We start from the raw sequence: 12,052 nt of genomic DNA on the forward strand, positions 1-12,052 counted from the left end.
AGGTGGTGTCCCCACACCCAATCTTATGCTTAATCAGTGGGGAGACCCACTTCCTAAGAGACAATAATTTCCGCCACACCCAAGAGGGATCATTTGGAATCTTAACTATCCAGAAACTCTTTCCCTTTAATAAATAGGATTTGACCCACTGACACCACATCGATCCCTCACCACCAGAAAACAAAAACCAAATGTGTTTAGCTATGGCCGCTCTATTCCAAATTTCTAATGATTTAAAGCCCAAACCTCCCTCGTTTTTCGGAGCACACACAGAATCCCAGGCAATTTTGGCACTATGAGTTTTAAGATCAGTACCAGACCAAAGGAAAGCTCTAAGAATACTCTCAATCTCCCGGATGACCTTCTTGTGAAGGATGAAAAGGGAGGACCAGTACACTTGCATGGAGAAGAGAATGGATTGAATGAGCTGGCTTCTACCAGCGTAAGACAAAGCTTTATTGGTCCAACTCTTCACTCTTTTGGTGATTCTATCAATGAGAGAACCACAATCAGCAGCCCTCAACTTAGTGGTAATTAAGGGGACTCCAAGGTACCTAACAGGAAGAGTCCCAACATTAAACTTAGCAATCTCAAGAATAGAACCTCTCAACTCCAAATCACAACCAGAAAAGTAGATGTTACTTTTGCTGGGATTAGGAATTAGGCCAGATAAGGATGAAAACTCCTCAAGGCCTTCCATAATGAGCTTAACAGTAGAGGCATCACCCCTACTAAAGATCATAAGATCATCAACGAAGCAAAGATTAATGATTTTAGTCTTGTCGCACTTCCAATGAAACTTAAAAAGAGGGTGCTTAGCTTTCTCCGCCAAGATTTTGGCAAGGATTTCCATGGCCAAAACAAATAGGTAAGGGGACATGGGGTCACCTTGTCTGAGGCCTCTAGCACCTTTAAAGTAGCCATGAAGGCTACCATTGATGCAGATTGAAAAGGAAGGGCTAGTAATGCAGGCCTTGATCCAAGAAATCATGACAGGAGGAAAGGCCATAGCCTTAAGAATATCAAGTATAAACTCCCATCTCACACTATCATAAGCTTTCATAATATCCACCTTCATAGCACACTTCGGAGTAGGGGAGTGCCTGTGATACCCCCTCATAAGCTCTTGAGACAGGAAAATATTATCAGAAATTCTCCGACCCTGAACAAAAGCTGATTGAACAGGGTCAATAAGATCAGGGAGAACGGACTTAATTCTATTGGCTATGATCTTGGCAATGCACTTATAGATGGTGTTGCAACAAGAAATAGGCCTGAAGTCACCCACTTTCGCTGGGTTGGGGACTTTGGGAATGAGAGCTATGATAGTGCTATTAACTTCATTCAGAAGTTTGCCAGACTCAAAGAACGTTCTAATGGCTTGGGTAACATCTTTCCCAACAGTAGCCCAGGATGTCTTAAAGAAGCCTGCAGAGAAACCATCAGGACCGGGAGCCTTATTGGTCTTAAGAGACCAAAAAGTATCCTTGATCTCTTGGTCAGTAACCGGGCTCGCAAGCATAATAGATTGATCAGGAGAAACACAGGTCGTAACCAGGGACTGAATTCTAGCAGAGCCATTATACTGGTCATCAAACGGGGTACCAAACAAGCCAGCAAAAAAATTTGTAAAAGCATTCTGGATGTCCTCTATTTTAGAAGATTTTTGGCCATCCATCAACTCCAGATTCAAAATCTTACCCCTATTGATATTCCCCTTTATGGTTTTAAAGAAGAAGCTACTATTTCTGTCCCCTTGGCTAAGCCACTGGACACGAGATTTCTGGAGAGCCAAACTCTCTTCAACAGCCAGGAGGTCAACATGCTGCTTAAAGATGGTGCGCTCAATTTTCTGCAACTCACAATTACTCGGATCCTTATCCAGCTTACGTTGAGCAGAGAAGAGCTCACCCTTAGAGGTTTGGACTCTAGTAGATATGTCACTAAAGTCTCTCTTGTTCAGAGCCTTAAGTTCAGGCTTCAAATATCTCAATTTTTGGCACACCCTATACATAGGAACACCATAAATATACTGATTCCAAACTCTAGAGACCACAGTATTGAAGTCCTCATGGTTGGCCCAAAAGTCAAAATATTTAAAAGGTTTCTTAAAAGAAGATTTCTTGTCAGATACATTCACCACAGCAGGAGAGTGGTCAGATATGCCAGAGGGTAAAAATGTGGCAAAAGAGGCAGGAAAGGTATCCAACCAAGCCTCATTAACCAGCACTCTATCAATTTTGGTTGCGATGTAATCCCCACTAGTTCTCTTATTGGCCCATGTAAATTGGCAACCCCCGTAAGAAAGATCAATCAATTCAGATTTCAGAATGTATGTATTAAACTCCTCTTTGACCCTAGACCAGCTAATAGAGCCCCCAGATTTCTCATATGGGTACCTTATAGCATTGAAGTCCCCCAGAAACATGATAGGAGTATTGGACAGCAAATGGGAAGTCGTAGCCATAAACTCAAAAAACTCTTTTCGAATGTCAGGCTTATTATCAGCATAAACAAAACAGATTTTAAACACGTTATCAGACGAAAATTCATGAACTTCGCAAAAAATATATTGGTCAAAAGCTGATAACAGTGTAACTTTACAAAAATCTGGGTCCCAGCAGACGCAAATCCTCCCAGTTTTAGTAGGTTGTGAGTTTGTCAAAAAGGGCCAATTGTTTACACCAGAAAAAATCTGCTGTTCATTTAAGGCTTTTATTTTCGTTTCCAAAATGCCCAAGATTTTAATGTCTTCATTTAACAAAAAATTTTTAACCTCCTTCAGTCGATGAGGATTATTAAATCCTCTAACATTCCAAGATGCAATTTTTAAAGACATAGGAAATCACAAAAATTATGAACCCACAACCAGATAAACTGGGATTTACCTGCGTTTCTTCCTCTGGCTCTTGTTGCCTTTGCCAGAGGAGCTCCCTTTTGCCTTAGTGCCACCTTGAGCCTTCTTAGTGGCCGAACTACCAGGGGTGGTTTCCACTAGATTTTCCACTTTAGCCCGCAATTCTACATCATTGGGGAGAACCAAACTGGTAATCTCCATCAGACTGTTCTTCAAAGCCTTCAAGCCATCTATCTCTTGGACCTCAATTTCCCCTTCAGTAGGAGTAGACACTGCCGATGGTACTGGGATAGTTTCCTGAGCCACGATTTCCCCTTCGATCTCCACTAACTCCTCCTGAATGTGCTCTAGCTGTATACTCTGTCTTTCATCAGTTTTCGGTAGGCCATCCTCCTTTGAAGTTGCAGGAGTCACCTTCTCTTCTTGGTTGGCTGCAAGGGTCGACACCAATCTGTGGAAAGGTCGACCCTTGTTCTGAAATTGCCCATTGCATTATGGTGTCGACACCAGCCTAGGGAAGGGTCGACACCTGCAGTGCAGTCTCACTTAGTGTTCCAGATTTCTTCTTAGGTGTCGACACCTGTGTTGTGAAGGGTTGACACCTGCGACTTTTTCCCAGATTTTTCTCACGGTTTGGACCTACCTTTTTGGGGATATTTTGACTAAATATTTTGTGTGGACTTTGGGGCTTATATCTATTTTTGACCTAGTACTATATAAAGGTTCTCACTTAACCTTTTCTCTCACTTTTTCTTCCCTTTCCTCTCTCCAAACCATAAAACACCTTCTCTCTCTCTCAAAAAAGGTACTTTTTACTCAAAGATCCTTAGATCTACTTGTTTGAAGACCTCCACTCACCTTGTTCCTTTGAGATAAAGTGTAGAGCTTGTCGAGGGCTTCATTGTGATCGGAGCAAAGCTTGGTTTCTCTTCCGTCGACTTTTGGGTTTTTCTTTCTTCTCCATTTGAGATTCTACGTTTGAGGTAGGGATTTCCTTGTTCTTTTTCAATACTTCATCTATAGATAGACATGTGGTAGTTTTGTATTGCATGAAAATCATATCCATGTTGGATTTGTTTGAAATCATGAGAAGGAACCTAGGGTTGGTTGTTTGAAAATGGTTATTTTATCATTGATGGTTGTCTTGTGCTAATTGGAGTGTAAATTAGCATGTTATAGTTGAAAGAAGAAAAGCCCTAAATTATATTTTGATTTGGTAAATTAAAATGGAGGGTAGTTAACCTATATTGTAAATCTCTATTGTTAATGTGAGTTGGGTGAAGGTGTTAATGCCTAAGGGGTTAACTTTGGTTTTTGAAATGGTTTTGAAATAAATGTAGTGGATTAATGTGAGTTATGGCCCTATTATCAACAGAATTGGTTTTGTAAAACAAAAGGAATGGAATTGGTTTTGTGAAAACAAAAGGAATGGAATTGGTTTTGTGAAAACAAAAGGGATGGAGTTGGTTTTGTGAAAACAAAAGGAAACGGAATTTGTTTTATGAAATGAGAAAAGTATCTTTGATAAGTATGAAAATTGGATTGTTGTTTCTTGAGTGTTAAACACACACACGTGGGGGTTGTATCTTTAACTACCGTGTTAGTGTTGTTGGTGGGTTTATGGTCTCATAGCAATTGAGTCTTTAATAGATGTACTAAATATTTACATCTAGAGGTTTTGTCCTTGGTCATCGGTGGAGGATGACACGGTTATGTTGAATTGTCGTGTATGCATTATACCATTGTTGATTGAACATCGTATGTGATGAAGTGTTGAGATACATTATATATGTATACTTGCTCGGAAGGAGGTAGTTATGTGTTCATATACTTTAACACATTGCTTATATCCTGATGGTTTATGTATATGTGTTATACATGTTAGTTATGCCCTGTTGTATTTTGGTTGGTGGTGTTATACCTTGCGCTAAAAATCAGAGGTACCGTGACCTTCCAGCTAGCGCCTGGAGAACTGACTGCGCTGAGAATCTAAGGCACCATACCCTTCCAGCTAGCGCCTGGTAAACTGGTAATGTTGTTGTGAGAGGTGTATCTTTGGCTTACTACGCACATAGCTAGTAGAGCAAAGTTTTGTTGTTGATGTTTCAGTGTGTCTGGGAATATCATGGATTATGTCGGTTACAGTTTTGGAGGGCCGAGTTGCCTCATTGGTTTATCTTATGCATGTTGGTGAGTTGTTATCTCCATGTATAGATTTGATTGTATCAGGAAGAAGCCAAAATGTCATTCTGTCTTTTGGAAAGTGTGAAGGAGAACGGATATTTTAAAGAAATATATGTTTTGAAAAGGCACATCTGTGTATGTTTGGACAATGGAAGAGAGTAATGAGCTTAGTGAATTTATTTCCTAAGGAATTGTTAATGTTATGAAAGATTGGGAACGGGAGTTAATGAAAAGAAAGAAAAAAATTGAATCGCCTATGGCGTTGATTGAAATGGTTGTTTTCGAGAAAAGTTCATACTTATGTATATTTTGTACAAACTGTCACATTACTATCCTAGTATGAGATTGAGCATTCATAAACATAGCTATCTGTAAGTTGTTATTGTTGAGGGTCATGTTGAGATCCCTACTAGACTATATGTTCATCTCACGTTGTTGAATCTTTTTCAGGTGTTGAGCTGAATGTGCTGCAAGATTTGGATCTTCTTATTTGTTGGCCACGGGGCCTCTCTTGTGTTGGCGGAATGCCATATGTGTAAAAGGGTTGTACCCTTCTTCTTGATTCGTTAATGATGTAAGCCCATGGGAAATTTATTTATTATACTCATGTTGTATTTACTTACATATGAATGAGAGCAATGTTATTCACTTTTACGAGTTGAATATACTAGTTTATTTCTGCATGTTATCCCAGAAATGGAATTAAGTTAATGAAATTGGTAATACTTCGAGTAATAAAAAGTGGGGCGTGACACGAGGTGCTTCAGTTAGCCTAATATCGTTAAGCAACAATCACTCAGAAAATTCTCTTTCTTGGTGGCTAAGCAAGGTTGGTTTGAGTTAAACTTGGCCACTTAAGCTAATGAAACAATTAGTGGCCTAATATAATTAGTTCGTTGATGAAAATAGAGAAGGATGTAGAAGGACGAAGAAAGTTGCAGGGAAACATTATTCTTGAGTGCTAGAAGAGAACGTTTGAGGAAAAAAAAGAAGAAAAAAAAAAGAAGAGAAATATGATTAAAGTCAAAGGGAATTTAAATTCATCGTTTTTTCTGCTTGAGAATTGAACCCTTAGACGATTTAGAAAACCTTAAATGAGGTGATTAGGTTCAACTAATATCGTTAAGTTACCATTAATCAAAAAATTCTCTTTCTCGGAGACTGAGCAAACATAGTTTGGGTTAAACTCGGCCACTTAAGCTAATGAAACAATTAGTGGCCTAATCTAGTTAGTTCCTAGAACAAAATAGAGAAGGACGGAGAAAGTTACAGGGAAACATTATTCTTGAGAGCTAGAAGAGAAAGTTAGAGAAAAGATGAAGAAATCGAAAGAAAATCAAAGGGAATACAAATTCATCGTTTTGGACTTGAGAATTGAACACTTAGATGATTTAGAATACCTTAAATGAGGTCCTTAAGTTAAACTAATATCGTAAAGTTACAATTACTCATAAAATTATCTTTCTTGAAGACAAAAAAAGCTTAGCCTATGTTAAACTTGGCCACTTAAGTTAATGAAACAATTAGTGGCCTAAGCTAATTAGTTCCTACAACAAAATGGAGAAGGGAGGTAGGTGAAGCACGAAGAAAATTAGGGCGAAACATTGGGCTTGTTAGGATTGCTTTTGGAAGAGAAAGTTAGAGAACGGAAGGGGAAATTGGAAGAATGTACAAGGGAATTCAAATTCAACCATTTGGACTTTAGAATTGAACACTTACATCGTTTAGAAAAGCATAAATGTGGTGCTTACGTCATGCTAATACCGCTATTCCATATTTACATAGAAAATTTGCTTTTTTAGAGGATAAACAAGGTCAGCTTGAGTTAAGCTTGGCTACTTAATTGAGCATTTATGTCATTTTGAAAAGATTAAATTAGGTGCTTATATTAAACTAATACCGTTAACCTACATTTACATAGAAAGTTCGCTTTCTTGAAAGCTAAGCAAGGTCAGTTTGAGTTAAACTCTGGCACTGAAGCTAATGAAATAGGGAAGGATGGAGAAGGACGGGGAAAGTTGGATAGAAACATTCTTCTTCAGAGGTAGAAGAGAAAGTTAGACAAAAGAAAGAGAAATAAGAAAAAAAATCAAAGGGAACTCATATCCATCCTGTTCGACTCGACAATTGAACACTTAAGTGACTAAGAAAACCTTAAACGTGGTGCATAAGTTAAACTAATATCGTTACGCAACAATTACTCATAAAATTCTCTTTCTTGGTGGCTAATAAGCAAGGTTAATTTTAGTTAAACTTGGCCACTTGAGCTAATGACACAATTAGTGGCCTAAGCAAATTAGTTCGTTAAAAAAAATAGAGAAGGATGTAGAGGGACGGAGAAAGTTACGGAGAAACCTTATTCTTGAGTGTTAGAAGAAAAAGTTTGAAGTTAGTTAGTTAGTTGGCAGAAATGGGTTAGTGTGAGAGGCTCCTCCTTCTCTCTAGAAACTTCGTTTCTAGGGTTTGCATTCAATACTTCACTGAACCGTGGATTCTTGTTTGAAATGGAAACAAAAGATTTGACTGTAAAGGGGAACATTAATACTATACTAAATGAAGAGCGAGGTAGCGAGTTGAGTCGTCTTAGTGGGTCGTATGGTGAGTTTAGCCCTAAACGTCTAAATCTCTCAGAAATAGAGTTAGAAACCCTAGTTGTGCTTGCACAAAATAGTGAGAAGAAACTGAAAGGGGTTACGGCGGCATCCATCCATGAGATCTCAGATCGTCTTGCGGCTATAAAGGCTAGATCGGCGGTGGAAGAGGATTCCCATCCTTTTGTCAGATCCACTCTTGCGGATCTATCAACTCCAATTGTTCAATCGACAAATTGGTCGGATAGGGTTGAAGGGGAGCTTCGATCTAAGCTTATGGATCTTCCAAATAGTGTTGAGGTCACAAAAAATCGGGGTATCACTCAATAACATGGTGCGATTGCTGAAAAGGTGGATATTCCGTTGGGTTCACAGGAGAAAGGGGATATTGACATGGGGGACCAAGACTTGGATGCTGATGAGTCTGGTGCAGATGGAAACCCTAAAGGGATCGCTAGCCAAACCGATCGTGTTTCTGATGAATCGGATCTCAACCCTAGAGGATCTGTGGGTAACACTCGAGGTGGGTTTCATAACCAAGGTCGTGGTACCAACCCTAATAAGAGGGGTGGTCGTGGAGGCAGAGGGCCGTTTCGTGCCACTGAGGGTCGATCGTGGGCTAACGTGGCCTCATCTTCAGTCCGGTCAGAGGTAAAACTTAAATACTATCCCCCTAAACTTGATCAAGACAAGATAGTTGTTGAGTTGCCTCCCCCCTCGCCTATGGTAAAATGGGAAGCTTGTCTGGTAGGGTACTTCATTGATAAAAATCTGCCGTATACCCTTATCAAAAACAATGCTAATAATATGTGGAAGAATAAGGGGCTGGTTGATATTCTGAAAAATGATGATGGGTTTTTCTTCTTCATGTTTGAAAATCGGGATTGCTGTATTGATGTCTTGGAGGGAGGACCTTGGTATATGGGTGGCTTCCTTCTCATATTGAAACAGTGGCATCGGATGATGAAACTGTCTAAGGAAGACAAGAAAACCAACCCTATTTGGGTGAAATTCCATAATATTCCTCTTGAATATTGGGATGGAGATGGTTTAGGAAGAATAGCTAGTGCAGTGGGTGTTCCATTGTTTATGGATCAACTTACCTCTTCGGGAAGTAAGATCTCCTTCGCTAGAGTTTGTGTGGATATTTCAGCTGTATCTGAGTTCCCTGATAGCTTCATAATTACAAGTGGTGATGTATCCATGAATATCCATGTGGAGTATCAGGGTGTACCATCGAGATGTATGCACTGTCATGTTTTTGGACATGAGACTAAGACCTGCCTCTCTGCTCAAGTAACACATCTCATTGAGTTACAGAAGAATTCTGAAGACAGGGTTGAAGTTGATGAGGGATGGACTACTGTGAAGGATAAGGGTAAAAGGAAAGTGGGGGACCAAACCTCCCATTTTCAAGATGTCCCTACTGAAGTTGATAGCTCATCTGCAACTAAGGGGGGTGACCTAGTCCCTGAGTCTGAGGAGGCTATTCCCCATCCAGAGATTGAAGAAAATGCTGCAAATGTTACGGGCCAGATAGATGCCTCTCACTCTGAGGCTGTGGAAACTGCTGAGACCATAACCCAAGCAGCTGAGGAAAATATCAGAAATACAGAGGATGTGGGGGAAGAGGAAATGAGAGCAAAACCTCCTGAACTGCAGGGGGGAAAGGAGGATGGTGGGCTAAAGGTGGGCAGCTCAACCAAGCAGAAGTCTTCTGGCAAATCAGGTAGCCAGAAGAAGAAAAGGAGGTAAAATTCTGTTGTTTTTTTGTTGTGATCTGGTTGTGATCTTATTTTTTGTTGCTTATCATGTCTATTAAAACCACTTTTTGGAATGTCAGAGGGTTTAACAATCCTTCAAAACATAAAGAAGTTATTGATTTTGTTAAAAAAGAAGATATTAAAATTATGAGCATTTTGGAGACAAAAGTTAAAATGGAAAATGAAGCTAAAATTTTTGATAATAGCTTTAAAAATTGGAAATTTTTGTCGAACTCACAACCAGATTTGCCAGCGAGAATTTGGGTTTGCTGGGATCCAAATTTCTGCGATGTTTTGATGGTCCAAAAATCAAACCAGTTTATTTTTGTTAAAGTGACAGTTTTTGAGGGTGATCTCAGCTTCTTCTCTACTTTTGTTTACGCTGAAAATAAGCATGAGTTGAGGCTTCCCTTGTTTTTTGATCTAAAGAAAATTGCTCTCAATTATGCTAGTCACCCTTCTGTTTTTCTTGGTGACTTTAATGTTGTCCGCTTTTCATTTGAGAAAATGGGGGGGAGGGAGAACTGGAGTCGTGCCAATGAGGTGTTTAATAGTATGGTTTTGGACTCTGAATTGGAAGACTTGTGTTGCAAAGGGTGTCAATTTACTTGGTCAAATAAGCAGGGGGGTGGTAACTTCATTACCTCGAAAATTGATAGAGTCCTTGTCAATGAGAGGTGGTTAACTGTTAACCCTAACTCGTATGCTCTTTTCTTGCCCTTGGGAGTTTCTGATCACTCCCCTGTGATTGTGCAACTTGGAGGTGAGGAAACGAAGCTTAAGAAGCCTTTCAAGTTTTTTGACTTCTGGGCTACCCACTGTGATTTCCTCCCCAGTGTGTATGGTGTTTGGAGGAAATACATTAGGGGTTCTCCCATGTTCAGGGTTTGTCAAAAGCTTAAAACTCTTAAGCCCATTCTTAAAGAGTTGAACAAAAAGGAATATAGTGAGATTTCCACTCGGGTTGGTGTTGCCAAGGATCATCTCCTTAATTCTCAAATCAAGCTTGATAAAGATCCTTTAAACTTAACTCTTCAAGAGACTGAGAGGGCTGCTTATGTGAAATATGTTGACCTTAGCAAAGCTGAGGAGAGTCTTGCCCACCAGAAATCTCGAATCCAATGGTTAGGTTTAGGGGATAGGAATTGCAAGTTCTTCTTTAGAAATGTTAAGGGCAATGTGAATAAGGGGCGGATTCACAGTGTTGTGCTCCCTAATGGGGATAGAGTGACTAAAAGTACTGAGGTTCACCACTCCTTTGTGGACTATTTCACAAATTTGTTTGGGAAACCTTTTGGTGATCAATATAATGGGTATGATAGGATTAGTAGCCTTATCACCAAAAGAGTGTCTGAGAGTCAATATCAAAACCTTGCTAGGGAAGTGACTGAGAAAGAGATCATTGATGCATTCAAGTCCCTTAAAGCTAATAAAGCCCCTGGCCCTGATGGGTATTTTGCGGGTTTTTTTCTGAAATCCTGGGATATTGTGGGGAGAGAAGTTGTTGAAGCAAACAAATCTTTCTTTACATCGGGGGAACTTCTTCAGGAATTAAATAGCACCACCATTGCTTTGATTCCGAAGATCCCCAATGCTGAAAAAGTGGGGGATTTTAGACCTATCTCGTGCTGCAACACTTTGTATAAATGTATTTCTAAGATAATTGCGGATAGGATTAAAATTGTCCTTCATGATCTTATTGATCCTGTTCAATCAGCTTTTGTCTCTGGTAGGAGGATAGCCGATAATATCTTCCTTTCTTAGGAGCTTATGAGGGGCTATCATAAAGCCTCCCCCTCTCCTAGGTGTACCATGAAGGTGGACATTATGAAAGCCTACGATAATGTTAAATGGGATTTTGTTCTTGATGTCCTTACCGCGATGGGTTTCCCCCCTAATATTATCCTTTGGATAAAAGCTTGCATGACATGGGGGTTTGGGGTTCAAAGATATGGGTATTTGGAATAGGGCTGCTGTAGCAAAACATGTATGGTTCCTCTTCTCTGGTGGAGAGGGCTCTATGTGGTGCCAATGGGTCAAGTCATACTTACTCAAAGGTAGGAGTTTCTGGTATGTTAAAGTCCCTAGTGACCCCTCTTGGGTCTGGAGGAAAATCTTGAAGCTTAGACATCTTCTCCTTCCTCTTATTAAGTTTAAAATTGGTAATGGGGAGCAAGCTTTTTTGTGGTTTGATAACTGGCATCCCCTTGGATCGTTGTGGAGCAGGTTTGGGCCCAGAATTGCCTATGATTCGGGTCTTGATTGTAACTCTAAAGTTAGCTCTATCATCTCTGGTGGTGCTTGGAAGTGGCCTTTCCCTAATTCTTGGGAGATTCGGGAGTGGATTGCATCTACTCCCTCCACTTTTAAACCCACTGAGAGCACTCATGATTGTCCTTGGTGGAGTCTTACTGGTGATGGTCTTTTCACTATTCAGTCTACTTGGGACTGCTGGAGGGATAAGGGTCCTAAAGTTTCTTGGAGTAAAATGCTCTGGGGGCACCCCTATATTGCTAGGGTTAGCTTCATTGTTTGGTTGGCTATTCATGGTAGACTGAACACTAGGGATAGATTGCAAGCTTTTGGGCTTGTTACTCACCCTAGTTGTCCCCTCTGCAATGATCCTATGGAGAGTCATTCCCATCTTTTCTTTAGGT

At 40.0% G+C, this 12,052-nt stretch overlaps 1 protein-coding gene across 1 annotated transcript; it reads left to right on the forward strand.

Annotated features, from left to right (window-relative positions):
• The first annotated feature begins 7,545 nt into the window (after positions 1-7,545).
• On the forward strand, positions 7,546-11,159 carry LOC114270518 (uncharacterized). The gene is made up of 3 exons (XM_082880897.1): positions 7,546-7,932; positions 7,984-9,383; positions 9,476-11,159. The coding sequence occupies exons 1-3, from the start codon at positions 7,546-7,548 to the stop codon at positions 11,157-11,159; spliced, it is 3,471 nt and encodes a 1,156-aa protein (XP_082737023.1).
• Positions 11,160-12,052: the final 893 nt, after the last annotated feature.

Source organism: Camellia sinensis, chromosome 7 (genome assembly GCF_055761805.1).
Source record: "Camellia sinensis isolate YWXY chromosome 7, ASM5576180v1, whole genome shotgun sequence".
In the NCBI taxonomy this organism is placed as follows: Eukaryota; Viridiplantae; Streptophyta; class Magnoliopsida; order Ericales; family Theaceae; genus Camellia; species Camellia sinensis.

Excerpts from the sequence above, each read along its gene's own strand:
- LOC114270518 (XM_082880897.1), top strand. The coding sequence starts at position 7,546 with ATGGAAACAAAAGATTTGACTGTAAAGGGGAACATTAATACTATACTA. Across the intron at positions 7,933-7,983 it reads ATCTTCCAAATAGTGTTGAG|GTGGATATTCCGTTGGGTTC; the intron begins GTCACAAAAAAT and ends ATTGCTGAAAAG. Across the intron at positions 9,384-9,475 it reads AGCCAGAAGAAGAAAAGGAG|AGGGTTTAACAATCCTTCAA; the intron begins GTAAAATTCTGT and ends TTGGAATGTCAG.